Source organism: Nesoenas mayeri (assembly GCF_963082525.1).
Source record: "Nesoenas mayeri genome assembly, chromosome: 3".
NCBI classification, from domain to species: Eukaryota; Metazoa; Chordata; class Aves; order Columbiformes; family Columbidae; genus Nesoenas; species Nesoenas mayeri.
The window spans coordinates 77,847,582-77,866,096 of NC_137544.1; the positions used below are offsets into that span (position 1 = coordinate 77,847,582).

At 38.9% G+C, this 18,515-nt stretch overlaps 1 protein-coding gene across 1 annotated transcript in view; it reads right to left on the reverse strand.

Annotated features, from left to right (window-relative positions):
- PCNX2 (pecanex 2) overlaps positions 1-18,515 on the reverse strand; it is a gene marked incomplete at its 3' end in the record, with an annotated part of 150,331 nt that overhangs the window by 113,704 nt on the left and 18,112 nt on the right. Inside the window, exons 6-9 of the mRNA XM_080342527.1 lie at positions 14,067-14,214; positions 13,743-13,898; positions 12,306-12,389; positions 1,348-1,483 (exon numbers count right to left, since the gene is read on the reverse strand). Coding sequence (XP_080198653.1) covers positions 1,348-1,483; positions 12,306-12,389; positions 13,743-13,898; positions 14,067-14,214 — 524 coding nt within the window. The remainder of the gene's footprint in view (positions 1-1,347; positions 1,484-12,305; positions 12,390-13,742; positions 13,899-14,066; positions 14,215-18,515) is intronic.

The following is an 18,515-nucleotide window of genomic DNA, read 5'->3' on the forward strand; positions in this document are numbered from 1 at the left end:
AGAGTCCTTTAAAAACACCTGAGGATCTAATTGTTTGGTCCTTAGAACAGCTTAACGCGTACTTAACTGAGTGCATAAGCGAACATTTTGGCTCCTGAGGAACTGCAAGGTTTGGATGGAGTCCATTACATGGAGCTTGCCGTACTTGGGCTGGAGTCAGATTTCGGAGCTGCATTTGGGAAATTCTCTGACTAGCCCTGAGCTAGTCACTAAGTCTAATTGTGTCTCCTATCAAAAAAAAGGTTTATAAAAATTCACTTCATAAATTTATATGGTGTCAGAGACAGCCTGAAACCATTGAAATCAATGACAAAACTTTTCCTGACTTACATAGCCTCAGAATTTCACATTTTATTAAAAAAAAAAAAAAAAAAAAAAATCAGAAACCAGGAAGTTCTGAAATTACTGCCTGGCCTTCTTACAAACTTGATATGTGATATTAAGCAATATGCCTTACTTCATAATGATGCCGTTTTCTCGGAAGAGAAAAAAAAAGTAAGGCGTGATATTTTTTTCTCTAAATTACAGGCAGTTTATAAGATTACACATAATTGGAAAATATCTGAGACATTAGAGGGAAGTCTCTGTCACAATCTGAAATACACAATTCAGGACAAATTCATTATTTTTAATTTAAAATAGTTCCTATATACAAACTGTTTCTATCTTGAAGTTCCTGTGCAAAATCTAAGATGAAAGATAATTAACCAGCATTTTAAGGTTATTCATAAATATCAAACTAGAACTTGCCATGGGAGAAAAAGAGAAAGTTAAAGTTATTATAAAAGGAATTGTAAAAACAGATTACAGCCTTAAGCTATTGGTTACAGACCCCAAACACTGTAAAGTTCAAGTATGTCCACATATTACCATACAAATTGAACTCTGAGGGCCTTTTTCTTTTACCAGCTGCATTGAGAAAATGGCTTTGACATTCCACAACAGACATCCAGAACTCTCGTTGCCCAATTCAGAAAAGTTAAACCAGACATGAGGTTTTAGCGTACTAATGAATCTGGAGTAAACAGTTCACACTATTAAAATCCTGTGGTGTGTCTAAAATCCTAACAGCTGTGTCCTCTTTCTTTCAAATGAAATAACACCAAAGACAGAAGATTGACTTTTTAGTTGATGGAGTCTTTAAGTACTCCCCTAGGATACTATTGGTGTCAGCAGAAAGCAGCTGAATTGCATCCATCAACATAAAACACATCTTCTCCCACATGAGCAATACCAGGCAAAGTAGTATAGAAAAAAAATCAACAAAACTGTCTCAGGAAGGAGCCTGCAGCATTTGTTTATAAAGCAGTTTATCAAAATGCTAGAAACTGAGATATTACAATGTACCCGTGGGCTTTCTGAAAGGGTCCTTCGTGCCACCATCAGTAGAAGCTGCTGCTGAAGTGCGCTCGCTGCTTGGTCGCCAGAAGATGGTTCTTGGCTCTCTGAAGTGGTAGTACTAGAGGAGCTGAACTGTATTTCACTGTGCACAGAGGGAAGAAAGGAAACAGACTGTTTTAAGAAGCAGTACTTTCCTAGTATTTCTGAAACATTACAGGTAGAAGCCTGTAATTACATTGCTGGTTGGCCCACAGGACATGGAGCCTTCCATCTCCATATCTGAAATCTAGCCCAGGCCCACAAAGCAGCTAACACTCAAATTTAGATACACATGGTCTACTGCAAGCACCACAGAGAAACAGATACCTCTGTATCATAATTTTTTCTTATCCTACAACCACAACACCTACAACCAATCACACTTCAGAAGTGCATTTTTCTGTCCACTGACAAAAAAATCAGGTTCAGAGCTGCATACCTACAGAGCAAAACTGCAGGGTAGCTACTGCAGAGATCCTGGATTAGCTTTCAAGCAAGCTCACTTAGGTAACAAGCTAGTCTGGCCTCACCTGCACTGAATTTGGTGAGCACTAATTTATCCTACTGAGAATTCAGCCTACAAGAACTTCCTTCTGCCTTCGCAAGATGACAACAATAAATGAGCTAATTCACACAAGGCTAGCTCAGATATCCCCTGCGCTGAGCGCAAACTCACCCTGGGAGGGACCTGAGCAAGATGCTACTTTTTGTTTCTTTCCTTGTTTACTGCTTTATGTTGTAGATGCAGCACTTCAACATCAACTCAAGGAAATCTTCTGCACTTACAGCAGCAATACCTGTTGGTGTGCTACCATGACATGACACGATATGACTGAGTCTCAGCAAGAAACATATAGAAATGAAATAATCATTTATTGGGGGAAAGATCTATCTCAAATACTTCTTGCTTATTCTCTTCCAAAGGAGGTTTATATATCAGGTGCCCTGCTCTGAGCTCATTACCCCCCTGCCTTTGGATGCCTGCCTTGGGCTTTTATTACTTTCATATCTGCATGTGATAAAAGCACCTCAGTGCTCACACAAGTAGTCAATACCTCTTCTTCTTGTTTTCCACAAAGGAAAGACAAGGAGAAGGAAACTAAAGCGATCTGCCTATAGTCAGCCAGGAAGTCTGTGGTAGGGCAGAGAATAAAAACTCTCATCTTGTACACCCTACACTTGCTCCCAAGCCATGTTATTAATTTTAGTGAACTCAAGCTTCCTTGCCCTTGGGCACCAATTCACAAAGCCTGTCACATAACCCTTGTCCCAACCTTGTGACTGTCCTGCACATAACTGGCTGTTAACTTTGGCTGCAGTGTCTAGTGGTGTAAGAAGGTTCAATATCTGGAATACTTAGAAGTGGGGCTGAAGAGCCACACCAAAAGCTTGAAATGCACACATCCTCTCCTTCTCCTTTCCAGGACTTGTCAGCTCTGCCTGGCCCAACAGGAACACCAGTAGCCCCAGGATGTCACCAGAGGAACCATGCTGTCTCCAGTCTGTGAGCCAGGTAGTTCTGTTTTTTTCAAGGCCTTGATTACTATCAGGCTTGCATCCCAGATCTGATATTCACCATCTAGCACCCCAGCAGACCTATCAGCTGAGTACAAATCAAAGGCTTAATGGGTTCCACCTGCACTCCTCACTCCTCCTGCTACAGGCAGAAGAAAATCTGCTCCACAGCGTCAGGACAGCTGTCATGTTCAACACTACTAGAAGATGAGGACTTGGTCCAACGCAACAGCCACGAGGTAGCCCTCCATAAGAACACATCTCCTTTATGGGTCTTGTTTAGCACCTTGTCAGCAGTCAATAACAAAAAAGTACAGAAGGGATGGGAACAGATCCAAGATCTTGGATCTCATTTAATAGATATAGGCAGGCAGAAAAGGGAGGAAGATTCCTCCAGATAAGGACTACAGAGGAGAGCCATGCCTTTTGCATGTTCTGATGTGCCCTACTCAAGGGCAACCTTGTCCCGCCTGAAGGAAGGTGATGGATTTTTTTGTTTGTTTCCTCAGGATGGGCCGTCCTGTTCCTTGTCATTGTGGGTGCAACACTGGGACTCCCTGTTCACAGCAGGAAAAAGACAAGTGTAGCCCAGGGTGTATAGGAACACTGCCCTGAGAATTCGTGCCCAAAAAAGCAACCAAACAAAACAGCTGAGGAACAGAACAGTGGCTGCTCATACCGTCATAAATGAAGAATTAATCTCCAATAACTGTCTGCATCTTTAGCTGCCTTTCTACAAAAGCCAAGTACAATCAGGAGTATTTCTAGATTGGACCATGTTTTTCACCCCATGTTTACCAAGAATGGAAATGGCAGAAGGATAATAGGCCAAGATACTCCCCTCGTACCTTGCTCCATCAGTTCCCAGAAATCAAAATTCTTTTACTCATAAGACTTCTTCCGAGAATAAACTTAAGAGATCAAATAATCTCCCACCAGACTTGAAGGTAACTGAAAAGCCAAGAGAGCCCATAGTCTGTTTTCTGCTTACAGAAAAAAAATCACAGCTCCACCTATGAGCAACTGGGAGAAGAGTCCGCAGGCAGCTGGGACACTGACTGTGGGAAAAAACTGGAAGTTTCATAGGCCTGAAAAGGCAATTAGGGCAGAGAAGTTGGGAAGGCAGAGCTAGTAAAGCAACAATTCAAAAATCAGGAGCCATCATCTGGCCTTCACCTGTCTCCTGTGCCTTTTATTCATCAACCTCATCTCTTTATCTTCTTACTCTTTCCTCATCTTCCATTCCCCTCAGCTCCTGTTTACTGTTTTTTTTTTCCTCTTTCTCCCCATTTTCCACACAACCTCCTTCTGATATTCACATGCCACCCCCCTGACATTGAATTGCTTGCACAGCTACTTAGAAGCTGTATGTTTCATCTGATGACATTGTTATCACACTGACAGCAAATATAAGTAAGATATGGAATGGTGGTGTTCATGTTTTTATAAGCCTGTAAACTATATTCTATAAATGTATTACCATATATAAATAGGAGCAAACACTGTCTAATCATAAAACCATTATAATAGCTGATCACAGTATAACATGGAATCTTGCTAAATAGAAAATCTGTTCATTTTCAGAACCAAATTAATGTTATCAAGGTCTGCAACAGTAAACTGCATCACTAATGTAAGCAAAGGTATAATTGAACTAAATTTTGAATAATAGATTATTAACTGCAAATATATTTGATAAACATTCAAGCTATGCAGACCAAATGCAAAAGATACATAGCACCCTCTACCGGTAACTGGTTATAAAGTCAGGAATTTTTTATTTTTTTGCTCATAATTTAGTTTTGTGAGAACACCGAGTAAACAGAAGCTAGTTGAGCGATCATACAACAGTGACAATGTTTTAGCATAACCACACAGCACCAGAAAAGTCTTCCTTCTCCCTCTTGGATTAGTCTGTGACACTTGCCTTACACCTTTGACAACCTGGCCCAAGCCTTTCAAATATAATGCAGCCTAAGTCATCCCCTTTCTAAGGTTTTTCTAGCCTTGCATCCAAACACCTCTCAAGGTAAGCTCATTATACAGGCATGCCACAAATAATTCCCCATTAATAAAGCTGTTCTGCAGGTCCTGGCAAAATTTCTTTTCAACCTGCATGTAAGAGGAGAGGACAAGGAATCTTGTAACCAATATCAGAACAGTCAGAATAACAAAGCACCTTTCTCTTGGCACTCACATGCTTAAAACCAGAAAGATCCTACTACACTCCTTCATGCAGCTGTCTGGGTCACTACAAAGCTTAACAGCATGTAACAAATGTCCACAGCAATAACAAATAGTATAGCTGAAAGCTATTTGTAATACTCACTAAAACACCACTCTAAAGTGAAAGCAGCCTTGGCTGTGACATTAGAAGAAGAGCCAGAGTGAAGCTCAGAGTTGGGAATCTCCCCTTCTGCACATCCAAGCAGCAGTCGCGTCTGAGGTATTGGTCCATGGTGCACTCAAAGCACTTGCTCAACTGAGACCTGAGTGATGCGGTTGTCCAAGAGCCAGCTGGTGCTAACAACACAGCAGGAGCTCCAGAGGCCCTTACTTTTGTGTCCTTTCAAAGTGATCAGTTTGTGGTGTCAACACAGGTGCCTGAACCAAGATTGAACATATTGGATCCACAGCAGCCCACAGCTCGCTGTTGGTTCCTCCATTATTCAGTGCTGTTGCTGATGTCTTCCTAACTACCACCACCTCAGCAGCTTTGCTCCTTCTCATCCAAAATGGCCTCCCTGCCATTTCATGTCCCAATCACTTTTACTCCTTGTCACACACACAGGCCTCTTGCTACATTTCTACTCATTGCTCATCAGGTCTCCCCTACAAAGCTGCCAGCATCAATCTGACCATGGTATCACACAATTCAGGACTAAGATTGAACCCGCTAGTTGTGGATATTGCCTTTTTAAGCAGCAGATGATTTACAGTTCCCAACTGTACTACTAAATAATAAGACTTAAAAAGCAACTTAATGTATATCAGAAAACAAATACGCAAAAGTGAGAGCAGTATTAAAACTGGATAATGATGTGACAAACCCAATCATACCTAACATGGAAAAAACATGAAAAAGAGGAGGTAATCTTGATTTTTTTTTTTTTTTAATAAGAAATTAATAGAATAAAAAAGAATGCAATTCATTCAGAATGCATATTTTAACTTTCCTTAGTGGTTACCACTGAGGGGAGCTCAAGATAACAACAAAATCTCTTTTAAATCTTGCTCACATATTGCTACACATGCAAAAAGATTTGAGGAAGCTTTCTGGCATTTGTTTTACCTAGAAGTAATAACACTCTAAAAATAAGATAGAATATCCAGGTTTACAGAATGAGAAGGTTGGATGTACTGATTTACTGACATAATAGACATAAAATTATATAAGATCACTCTTAAAGTTTTGCAATGGACTACAAAATGAGCAGTTATACCTATTAAGTTCTTTAGGTCAGACACAACTTGTGGACAGAAAAGCCTTGCAGAAGATGTTACCAGTAGGTGTTGCAGACAGTATGAAGTCAAGAATTCAGGCATGCCTTCTTAAGTGTTTTAAGAATGGGATCCACTCACTACATCTTTAATTCCTTGTATTCAGATTTTTTTTTTTTAATTTTGATAACAAGCCTGTATATGCATAATCTGTAAACCTGTGACATTTCAGAGTAAAGATAAATGTACTAACAACTTTAAAAACAAACACCATGTACTAGCTAATAAACTAGAATATGCATTTTAAGAAGATGAAGCTTTACTGGAATTAATACATTAACAGCACCATTAACAGCACAGTTCCATTATCTGCAGAGTCTTTTAGAACATCCCTTTTAGCTCTCCTTAGCAAAGGGTGGGGGGAGGGAAGAGAAGCCAGTCCCACAAGCTGAAGGACTCCCAAAGCTCCTAATCCTGAGCAGGATTTTGCTGCCACCATGTGGCACCACAGCCCCCTCTAATCTCCGAGTCTCGTTCTGTTGGAAACGCTTCTCTGCTCCGTGTTCACAGAAAGGCTAGAAAACCCTACAAATACTGGAAAGGATTTTAACTGGCCAAGCCAACACAAAGTTTTCCTCCTGTCTTTAGCAAACCAACCAGAAAATGCTACTGAGTTTTGTGAAAAGTATTTTTCAGAAAAATCAATGGCTTTATTGGAATTCAAACATTACCAGGTTCAGCATGCACACGGACACACTATGCTCATTTATGTGTTCAAGCAGCACTTCGCTCTGGAGACCAGCTCATTCGAAATCACTGCATCTGAAAAGGAACTACATCATATTTGTCACATCCATTTCAAACTGGACTCAGCCGCACAACCTGCCAAGCAGCTCTACAAAATCTTTAAGAGTCAGCAGCATACTACTAGAGCAGTGCATGATCTTCGTTATTTGGCTCACCTTGCTGAGAAATAAAAAGATGTTTTATTGACACAGTATTTTGTCATTCTAAAATGGCATTTTAAAATGCTAAAAAGAAAATAATTTTTTAAAAAAAATCTACTTACAAGTCTGCTTTATCCTATGAGGAATAAACCTCAAAGGCTCATGGAATTTTCAGTCACTGAATGTGCTGAAGTACTAACGAATTTATAAAGACATACAGTACCGCTAAGGCATTCAGATAGATACTTTCATAAAGTATAATGCACTCAAGCAGCTTATTCAGGGATGTGAATGTAAATCAAATAATTTAACTAATTGGTTTGAAGTTCTCTCTTTTGCCGAGGGCCAGAAACACCAACACTTCCCAGCTGTACTGGCAGGTAACTTAAATTATTTTCTTAGTACTTGTTAGCTACTAGTTTGCAGCAGCTACTTCTTTTTAACATATTGGGCCTGCTGTTGCCCCCAAAATAATATGATAAAACCAAAAAACTTTAAGCAGATTTTTTTTTTCTTAATGGGAATTCTCTACGTGCACTGTGAAATATTTTAGACTCAAACTATAATATAGCTTCTTAGCAGCCTGGTTTTAGTGACACAGCCTTATGTAAAAAAGTGAGGAGTTTAGAGGACCAATCGCTCAGACAGAACGTGCGAAGCGCAATATGAATTTGTGAATGGTACTGGTATAGATGAATCACATGTAATAATAAACCATATATAAATACAATTATATACATATATAAAATTATATTGATAGCTATATACATAAGTTTAAAAACATACATTACCAAGAAAGCAAAAGAAGGCTCAAATTAGAATAATTCTTTTTTTTTTAAAGTTATACAGCAAATGTATATATACACAATCAGTTTCAAGTGAAAGCCCAAATGTCATTTAGGCAGGAAGGAGAACCTACAGCTAAGAAAGAAAGATTAAATTTTTTTCCCTCTCAGGGCTGGGCAATCATTCATTCTGCTCCAACTCTCAAATATTTCAGCTGCATGCCATACATCCATTTCTGTGGCCTATCTTACATATTTATTTTCAACTCCAGCTTCTGTTACACATTTGCAGCACAGCATCCTTCTGATGCAATTTATCGCTACTGCTGATTGTTACCAGACATATGAAGTGATAAACTGTAAGAATAGGTCCAGCACTTAAACCCATATACGCATCACTGTTGGTAAAAACTTGGACTGTTCTGAAGAGACACCACCTCTATCCCTTTAAAACCAATTCATATGTATCATGCTACCAACCTGCACAGAAGTGGGAGTTTCAATATAGTTTTCTTCTCAGAAGTTTAACACAGGAGAGAGAAATGGGCTCAGGAATACAAGCAGTATTCTTATAAACAGCATTCTCTAAACCTCAGAAAATTTCTTGAAAGAAAAATAAATGGTCAAATGCTTCCATAGCTTGTGTGAGCATAACTCCCATTGGCTTTAGAAGATCTAATACTTGATTTGAGAGACAGAATTGGCCTAACCTCAAAAAATAGCCCTTAGCTTTTTTTCGACTTAAGAAAAAAAACTTTTACACACACACACAAAATTTAAAAACAACAAAAAACCCACCAGAAAAAAAAAAAAAACAAACAAACAAACAAAAAAAAAAAACAAAAAACCAAAACACAAACCCACACACACAAAAAAACCAACCAAACAAAAAAACCACCACACCACAACAGTTTTCCTTGGAGCTACATGGATCTTAGTTTTCCGGCTAACAGAAAGAACATTCCTGGGTTGGTATGGCCATATCCATATGAGAATTTTGTGTGTGGATCACCTCCTGTAATTTTTGAAGTGTAGTTAACCATAGCACATAGGTGTTTGCACACACCAAAGAAAGCTCTGTGCTTCAAATGGAAACGAATACAAGGATTCAAAAAAAAGAATCCATAAGTACTGTTGAGCATCTAGAATGATCCTACACTGGAATGCTCTTCAGGGATGTTTAATGATCTAACCTCAGGTCTGAATGCTTGTGAACATGTCAGAGATGGACTGCAATATATGCCTGAGCAAAACAGCACAGAGAAAATGCAAACTATTTTTTGGAAATAAACCAAGGCCTTCTTGAACCTAAATGAATTCACATTAGCTGGCAAAATGCTATGCTGAAATAAAAATCATGGTGATAGATCATGAGTAAAACTTCTGGAGGAAAACATCCGAGTTTCACAGGGCCATCATGCTATCATGCCTGTGAACCTTCAGTCATGAATGTCCTGGATAGTTCGTTCTTGATTGGGATTATTTGCAAAATTATTTGAAGCAGCAAAACAGAAAGAACAAAAAATCTGAATGTATAAACATGGGAGCATTTCAAGGATCATCATGTGAATATAGCTATTTATTTAACAACTTCATATCTAACAGTATTATATACTGATATTCAATGTTGTCTTCAATGTTTCTCCAAGCACTATTTTTTTTCATTACTAACACCACAATTTTATACACAGTAAAATTTTAAATACATTTTTGCCTGGGGCAAAACTACATAGAAACTATGAAAATAGTAAAGTCTGTTATATTAGTGCCCTCAAGTTTATGTAAACTTACTTTTTTCTGGTTTTAGCAACATTATAAAATTACCACCTCACTTATTCATGATCAAAAATAGTGATCAAACATTCAAATTTTGTAGGCTATACATTCAGACAGTATATTATTTCAGTATTTGATACACAGGAAAAGAAACTACAATAGTTTACATCATTGAACGGAGTTTTGCATAGATGTATTTCAAACACATTGATGAAAGCTGACAGGTATCAAATACTGACACATTCTTCTTCAGTATGTATCTACACACCCACAGAAGTTTCTTGACCTTCTAAACAAGAACCCAAATATGCAATGAAAGCACATTTAGCAAAGTGGTTAAAAATGTTTGAAAATATATTATTTGGTACAGCAAGCATGCATAGAATATATGACTGCTGTTAAATTATTGGCATCGATATATATCTTATGCCCATATTAGCCTCTCTACTGGGGATGGATCATGCAAATCATGCAAAAATCATTAATTTTATTATTACTGTAATTGCTGTAATTTTAGGGGTTTATGCTTTCACTAATATTTATTAGTCACTTTACATTTAAAGCCTAGATAACATGATAGCTCACATTTATCTTTTTGACTGCTTATCAAAACTGCTTCAGTTTTCATTCAGGGCAATTAAACTCTTAGGAAATGTCTGCTTTCTGTCACAGAGTGATAAACAGAAAAGTTGTGTCAGAGTGACACCTACTTATTTTTAAGACACTCATTAACTCCAACTTGGTTCTCCTAACCCCAGAAAACAGCTATATACCTCCAATGATGCTTTAACTTGTACATTCTTTCATATCATATACACGGATGCATTAATGTTAACAGTTGTGGGTTTTGCTTTGTAGCACCAATCTAAATGGGAAGAATTTTAACTTGAAATTGTAACTGTTATATACAGGTAAGATGTAAACCTAGTGGTCATTTGGCAAGAAGTCAAACCAACCATGCAAAAAGGTTTCAAGCTTACACCAAGCACCCGTTTTACACAAATGTGAACTTTCTCATCTATATTCCCAGACACCAAGCTCACACTCAAGACACACAGCACAGAAACATTAAGGATTCACTGAAAGAGAGAAAAAGGCTGGTAAAGAACTTAATGTAATGGGGCAGAAGAATGGTTTTCAGGATGAGAAAGCTGTTTCTCCATTTTCTCACTCTGAAACAGACTCAAATGGTCTTTCTGTAACTAGTTTCTAATGTAATCCATGAGCTGAGAATGCAGTTTACACTTTGTCTTGTCAAAGCTTATCACAGCGCTTTATGGCTAGAGGTGAAGTTGGCAAGGTAATAGGCACACCAAGTTTAGAGGCAATTAGCGCAGCAGGGAGCCCATCCCAGAGGGACCGCTGGCAAGAGGTGTTACTGGCAAGGTAGCAGACAGAAGTGGGGTCAAGGACCCACTTGGACAGTAATTACATGGACAGTAACTGCGGAATTAATTAGCTACCTGCCAATGTTTAAATATCTTACGAAACTCAATAACAAGAATCACCTGCCAAAGTGAGGGTTAAGATGGAAAAGGAATTATCATTTTTGGTGATCAACACAACATAAAGACCTCCACAAATTTAACTTGAATAACTCAAGTTTTTAAATATTTTAAAAGCTAGACTGCTGGACAAGTAAAAGACAATTTGGTGAGAGACAAGTAAGGAGACAATCTGGAACAATTCTAATTTTTAGTAGCCTTTGGCAGAATCAAGAGAGAATCTTAAAAAATGATTAGTAAGAGACTGTTTATGCTACATTTAAGCTCTGAAAATTTCCAGGACAAAAAATGCATGTACAGGTAATATCTTTTTTTAGGTCAACGACTATAGCTGAAAATACAAACAATAACACTAAAAAAATATATTAAAATAATATTAATTTAAAAATAACCCGGTGGAATATATATCATGGGATTTAGGTGGATTACTCCAAAAAGATCTTTGAAAAAATAAAATTGTTCAGACACCTTTTCAGAGGGGCAAACTATCATTAGAGATTTCACACAGGGTGAAATGCTCTGTTGCTAGAATCCATAGGAAACCACATCACTGGCTGATACTGACACAGCACCACCATCTACCATGGACCCAACAGGCAATGGAAGGAAGCAGCACATCCAGGTTGAAAGAATAGCTGGCAACAGTCCCACTTTGTTTTATTTACAAACTCATTTATATCACCACACTTGACTTCGGCTGTTCGCAGAAAGCAATGAAAGCACACTGGCTAGTTCTGGTTTTCTTTTTCACTTTTTTCCTTATCAATATTCTTATAAAGCAATCACTGTTTTAGCACAGAACAAAAACCACATGCTTTGATGTCTCTAGAACAGGCTAACAGATTTTTTTTTTCTTCCCATGCTCCTCTTTGCCTGCATCTTTTGCAGCTACAATCAGTTTCATAGCTTCTAGCAACGACAACTTTTAACATTTTTAAAAATAAGGGCTTACTTACTGAGCATTTGAAATACAATCACAATTTGATAGCTGATGTCGAAAATTTCCTTCCTTCTGACAGCCAGCCTTTAAGTAACAGGATCTAATTTCCCCTTTAGAAAATACAGCGAAAAAAAAAAATCAGTTTGGTGATATGATCATATGTTTTACACTTAAAGTTCATAAAAAATACATTCTAGGCCAGGGACATTTATAAATATATTTTTCAGTTTGTGCACTAGGCTTACTTTAATCTTCAGAAAGCAAGTTAACATTTGAACAAATGAAAACCTAAGACAAATCAAAACACAGAAGTTACAGTAAAAATTTGACCCCTTTTTCCAGAAAGGAGCACAAGACTCCATGAGAGCAAAAAAGGGAATTTAAATCAAAAGAAGATCCAAAGGAACAAACATGCTAGAGGCTTATGTGCTACACAGATATTTAAAGGTATGTAAAGCAAATGCAAAGCCCATCTCTCAATATAAGTTCACTGTAAAATGTGAAATCATCAAATTTTTTCTTTCGGTTGACAAAGGTGAGGTCAGGAGGTAAAAAGCAAGGAGAACTTCTGCCGAAAGCACAGTCACTGCTGCTCTCCCCTCTTTCCATTTTCAAGCATCAAGTGACAGGTCGCTGTGCACTGACCCAGGGGTCGTGCCATCTGCCTGACTGGCAGCTCTTATCTCAGCCCTGCGGCACAGCAGGGGCTGCAAGCGGGGCCAGAAGGAATGGGCAGAAAACCAAAACACCTCTGCTCTGGCATCACGAACCCAAGGAACCCAGCTACCATGAGCACTCATTCTGCACTGGTTTTGAAGGCAGGTTTAAGGGAAACATGGCTTTTGGGATGGCTGCTGTTCAGAGTTGTGGCCCGATACCTCACAGGGCGCTACAGGAGGTTCAAATAAACCACCACCGAGTATGTAACAGCTTCAGCCTCTAGCAATAGCTGCAGAGCAGCAGCATGCAAAGCACAGGCATGGGGCAAGAGTAAGTCACCCATTAATTCTCTTGGAAAGGGTACCAGACCACAACTTCAAACAAGAGCAACCGCCACGTTGTCTGACAGAGTTCAGTCTGAGCCAGCCGAAGAACAAAACAGTAAAAAAGGAGAAACATTTTGCCCAATCAGGCCAGTGCAAAACTCCTCACCAGGCAGAAAGTGTCAGGGGTTCTTCTGCAAAGACAGAAGTAGTCTTCTGGCCTAGTCAGCATTTTTTGAGGGTGATGTTTGGAAGATAAACTTCACGCACTGTGTAAGCCTCAGGTCTGTGATGGTCGCTACTGCATTTTGAAAACTTTGCTTATTGCTGATCTGACTTGGAATTACTAAGCCTTTTTCTTCCATGCACACAGAAAAACATGCAGTTGGTAACAGAGAAGAGAAATATCCTTCCAGAGCATCTCAAGTTTGTTTAGATATTTCCTCACACATTGTAATTATTCCAGCTACATAAACTCACCATTTTCATCTATGAACACGTGCATCGCATCCACGGATAGCTCATCTTGCACAGACGCCTCAGGTCCACTTATTACTTGCAAGACAGAACTGTCTTGCTGAGAAGTTACCCGGTAGATTATCTGCCTTTGCCTGTTGCCCTGGTAACTTGACACAAAAATGTTTCAAAACTACTATGAGGAACTTTTTTCTTGTTCTCAATAAAACAAAAAGAAAGAGAGGTTAATTAAAAGTTTATGTCATTTCTAGTCAGTGAAACAAAACAGCTTACATCATATCTTTGAAGTAGAAAATTGTAAAGTAAACTGGCCTTACAGTGCTGCAAATTTGGCAGACTCCGGTGGCACTGGACTAGTACTAGCACGATCTTGGCTTTGCACATCTGATCTTTCCTGTTTAGGAAGTTGCTCACAGTGTTTTTCTGTTCCCACCATTTCTTCTTTTCTCTCCGTTGTCTGGCTATCTGGAAAACAGGGCAGTGAAGTGGAGCCACTCTCCACAGATGACTGTCAAGAGTTTCATTCATTAACTACTGAACAAGAGCATCTAAAAGAGAAAAACCAAAACACTACAGCAATTATTAGTTTTATGGAAAACATTAAAGTGACTCAAAACATTACAATGACAGAAATCTGGACGAGGAGGTACTCTGATTGGAAGACATTGCATGAATGGGTTGTTTCAAGAACAGGCTGCATGAAGCAAAGGACAAACGAGAGAGAATTTCTGCTTTGCTTCTCCTGTTGTTTCAGAGGGAAGCAATTTGTCCCTAACCTAGAATGGTAAGAAGCTGCTTCCCTGGGGGCCTTAATTTGTTCTCAAGCTGTGTTTGCAGGCAGCAGAAAAGCAGCAGCACTGGCCCATTCCGCTTTTAGAAAAGGGAAAGCAGCACCTTCAAAGGAAATAGTGCTCTTGGATGGGAAAAGCAGGTAGCTGCCTAATCCCTCTTCCCCACCAGCCACACACCTGATGCAGGACAAAGGACAAACTGACTAAATAATTTCACAGTAGATTTTCCTATGCTTGGAAAATACAGAAATACATATTTTAAAATATATGTTATAGACTTGTCCAATTTCTGCTACTTTGAATACCAATTTGAATACCAATTATATTTGTATTACCTTTCTATAAGTGTATATCATTTACTTATACATGTAAAATTTTCAAGTTATAATCTCTTTTAGTTATTAACATTCATGTCAAATATAACTGTGCTTTGGCTGTAAACTAAAGAAAAAAAAGTATCTGTTAGCATTTAAAGCACAACTAAGTCAGTGATTTCATCACCACCATGTACAGTCACTGAATTAAACACTTTAAATGAAATTAATCAACAATATACATAGGTTTTGTCGTGCTTGTTGGAGATACTGCAGTGAGTCCTGTATCTTCTTGCATCAAGCAAGGTGTACTGAAATGTACTTAGCCACACTTCTCACAATACCCACTATTGTAACACCTGAGAAATCTAATCATCCAGAAAAAAAACCACAGAAATTCCCCCCACAAAAAATTCCATTCTACATTACCTGCCAATATAATTTCTATCCTAATAGTAAGAGTCACCAGCAAGAGTCACCATAAAAGAAATAGTGGCATCATAGTTAAGACAGTCTAAGGATAAAACAGATTCAAGGCATGTAGAGAGATGTAACTTCTTTTATTAGGCCAACTCACAAAACTGGAAAAAACAGACAAGCATTTGGACATGCAGACCTTTCAGATCATCTGTCCTGTTTTCCTCCAACCATATCAGCTGATCTAATAACATCACTTCTACAAACCTACCTACCTTCAGAAGTTAAGACATCTCTACACCAGTCTCAATTCACAGGACACACCCCTCTAATACCCTAAAGACTCAGACACTCGCACTAACCACTTTTCATTGCAGACATGCTACACTTACTTTTGGAGAGGGGAATCCAGAAGTGTAAGAACCACTTTAATTGTATCATCCCACCAGCAGGTCTCAGCCCTTAGTGCGAAGTACAACAAGCAGCACCAAGCCTGAAGAATCTCACCAGGGCACCCGAAATTCACCAGCCGGGGTACCAGAAGCGAGAGGGAATGGCCAGTAGAGATAGACACCATGTCATCTCTTGCTTGGAACACCAGCGTTCCTTCAGCTTCCAGAATGAGAGGAAAAAAAAGGATCTCACTACAACACTGACAATGTTCTGAGCCACCTGCTCTCTCTTTGTAGCACTCAATGACCAAGGATCCTCCTGACTTCTTGTGCAATAAATACAATGAGCCTAAGTTTGATTTAGGGAAATCTGTTTGTGCACAGAGACAATATTCAATAGGTCTTCCAGACATTCTTTCTGCTATTTAGTAAAAAAAAAAAAAGGGGGGGTGGTGGTAGGGGTGGGATGGGGGGGGCAGGCAGCAAGGAGAGCAGACAACACTTATTTCACTTATTTCCTTTCCTAAAGATCGAAACAGTATTTTAAGCAGAAACTGAGCCTTATTTAACTGTGGCATTACTGAAGCATCCCCTTAATGTAACTGTACCTGAGGGAGGTGACACAGCCATAGACACCTAATCAAAATCACCTTCCTAAAGGCTTGCACCATTCAAGCTGTAAGAATAATTGATAGAGACCAGGAATTGTGGTTTTAATAAGCTAATTGGTCCCATATTGCCTCAAACTGGTTGTAGGTCTGGAACAATTAAAAAGATTTTAAATTTGATTATCTAGTGGTTTTAGAAAATGCCTCACTCTCTTCCATTCCAAACCACAAGCCTTGCAGACTTCTTTTCCCTGCAGTGGAGTCATAATAATAAAAACATAAACAGTACTGCTTCTTATAGGCTTACTGTGCCAATCAGACAACATCACGGTGATGAGTACTTTCAGCACTGGAAAGATGGGCTATCATGGGTTTGTGAGTGGTTTTTAAGATTATTACTCATTTTCTTCTGAATGACTTACACCTTCAGTATTAAAATGGAGATAGAGGTGTCTAGACTAGGAGTGTTCTGCCATGGTACGTAATCGGCTCCATGTCACCAAACACTCCTTACATGGAAACTATGCTAGCAAAGCTCAAGTTACTAGGGAAAAATGCTCTCCGAGAGCAAGAGAAGAGTAAAAAGCACAACAAGGCAATGTACCTGCACCTGCCCTGTGGCCTCCTACCAGGGCCACTTACCTCCAGCCACCACTCCATGCAACTCTGCCATACTCACAGCTGGGCTCATGGGAGGCCCAAGCTCAGACCCAGTCTCTGCAAGTAACTCCATAATTTATCTGGAAATTATACACCACATGACTCAGATAAGTGAGGAGTAACTATCAGGATTCATGGCTAAGTCAGGCTTGGAGAAGAGTGGTTAGGAAGAGTCCTGTACATACCACCACGTTTCGGTTTGTACACAATTTTCATATTTTGGTCAAGCACAAGATACATCCCTTAGTTGACCTGGTGAAAACCTTAGCAAGATAAATATTTCTTTTATGTCCCACATGGGAATAAGATACTTCCTGTAAACGTTTTAAAGTTCTATCTGCACTAAAGAGCTGTAACAGCATAGCAACAGCAGTTAAGAACAAAGCATACCAATGCTGACAAATGAGCTCTGAATTTAAATGCCACCACCATAAATGTCCTGTGCCATGTAACTTACTGACTTGTGGAACAGATTTTAGGCATCCCAAATCACCTCTGTAGCCAGGCCTTTGGTCCACACTGGAAGGAGGCTCAAAATGGTTTTACAGGTGGAATAGAGGAGCTTTTGTACATGCAGTAAACCAGATACACTGACAGTTGGTTGTCTCAACTTCAAAGTTGCTTTATTATTAGGTAATTAGACTGAAATTTTATTGCTTTGTAACTTTTCTTCAAAATATTTTTACTATTTTGTGCCCTCTCTCCAGATACTCCCAGACATTTTTCCTCATCGTTTACTTGCATATCCCTGTCCCAATTTCCACAAGTTAAAATGTCACTGTCATAGTAATTCTGAATGCCATCTGGTTTGAAATCTGGTCAAGCAGAATTAAGCTAATTAAGCCTGAGTCTGTTCTGTTCATTAATTGCTCTGCTGTAGAATCTGCTGCTTTCCACAGCGCTGTGCTCCAAACCAGAAAGTTTTACTTGAAAATATATTTGCTGCCTGTTTAGCCACAGAGAAGTGATTTCAAATCACTCTGTGCTCTTGTTAGTACCTGGCATGAAACAAAAGCTCTACGAATTGTGAACTATCCCATTCATATCTCTGGAGAATATATTCTAAGGATCAGACATAGCATTTTAATAGACATTCCCCACTCTTTCTTCACTAACTGCATTAACAGAAACAACTCATTTATGTGCTTTATTGTCAAATCAAATTTGCCTGTTATGCCACAAATACATTAAAAGAAAAATCTAGCATCAAAGCTGGACACCCGCCAAACAGTAGTACCCAAGGAACCTGATACAGTCCAGGAATTGGTATAAAAGTTCAATGTGGGCACTGAAGAAGCACACAAAACTATCTATTAATCAGGATTACCACATTACTCCTGAAGCAATACTCATTGTACCTGTTACAGGACAGACAGACTTCAGCACAGAAGCAACTTGCACAAAACAATCTCCTTGGCCAGCAGCAGTGTTGGTAATAAAGTCAAGTGTTTCGAGGTCTCAGGTGAATAGTGTAATCACTATACCTAACAATTATGTCAGAATACAGACCTCAGAAATAACCTCATAGTTTCTTCACAGGTGTCAGCCTTGTCAAACATACTATAACCTCTTTGATTTAAAAGA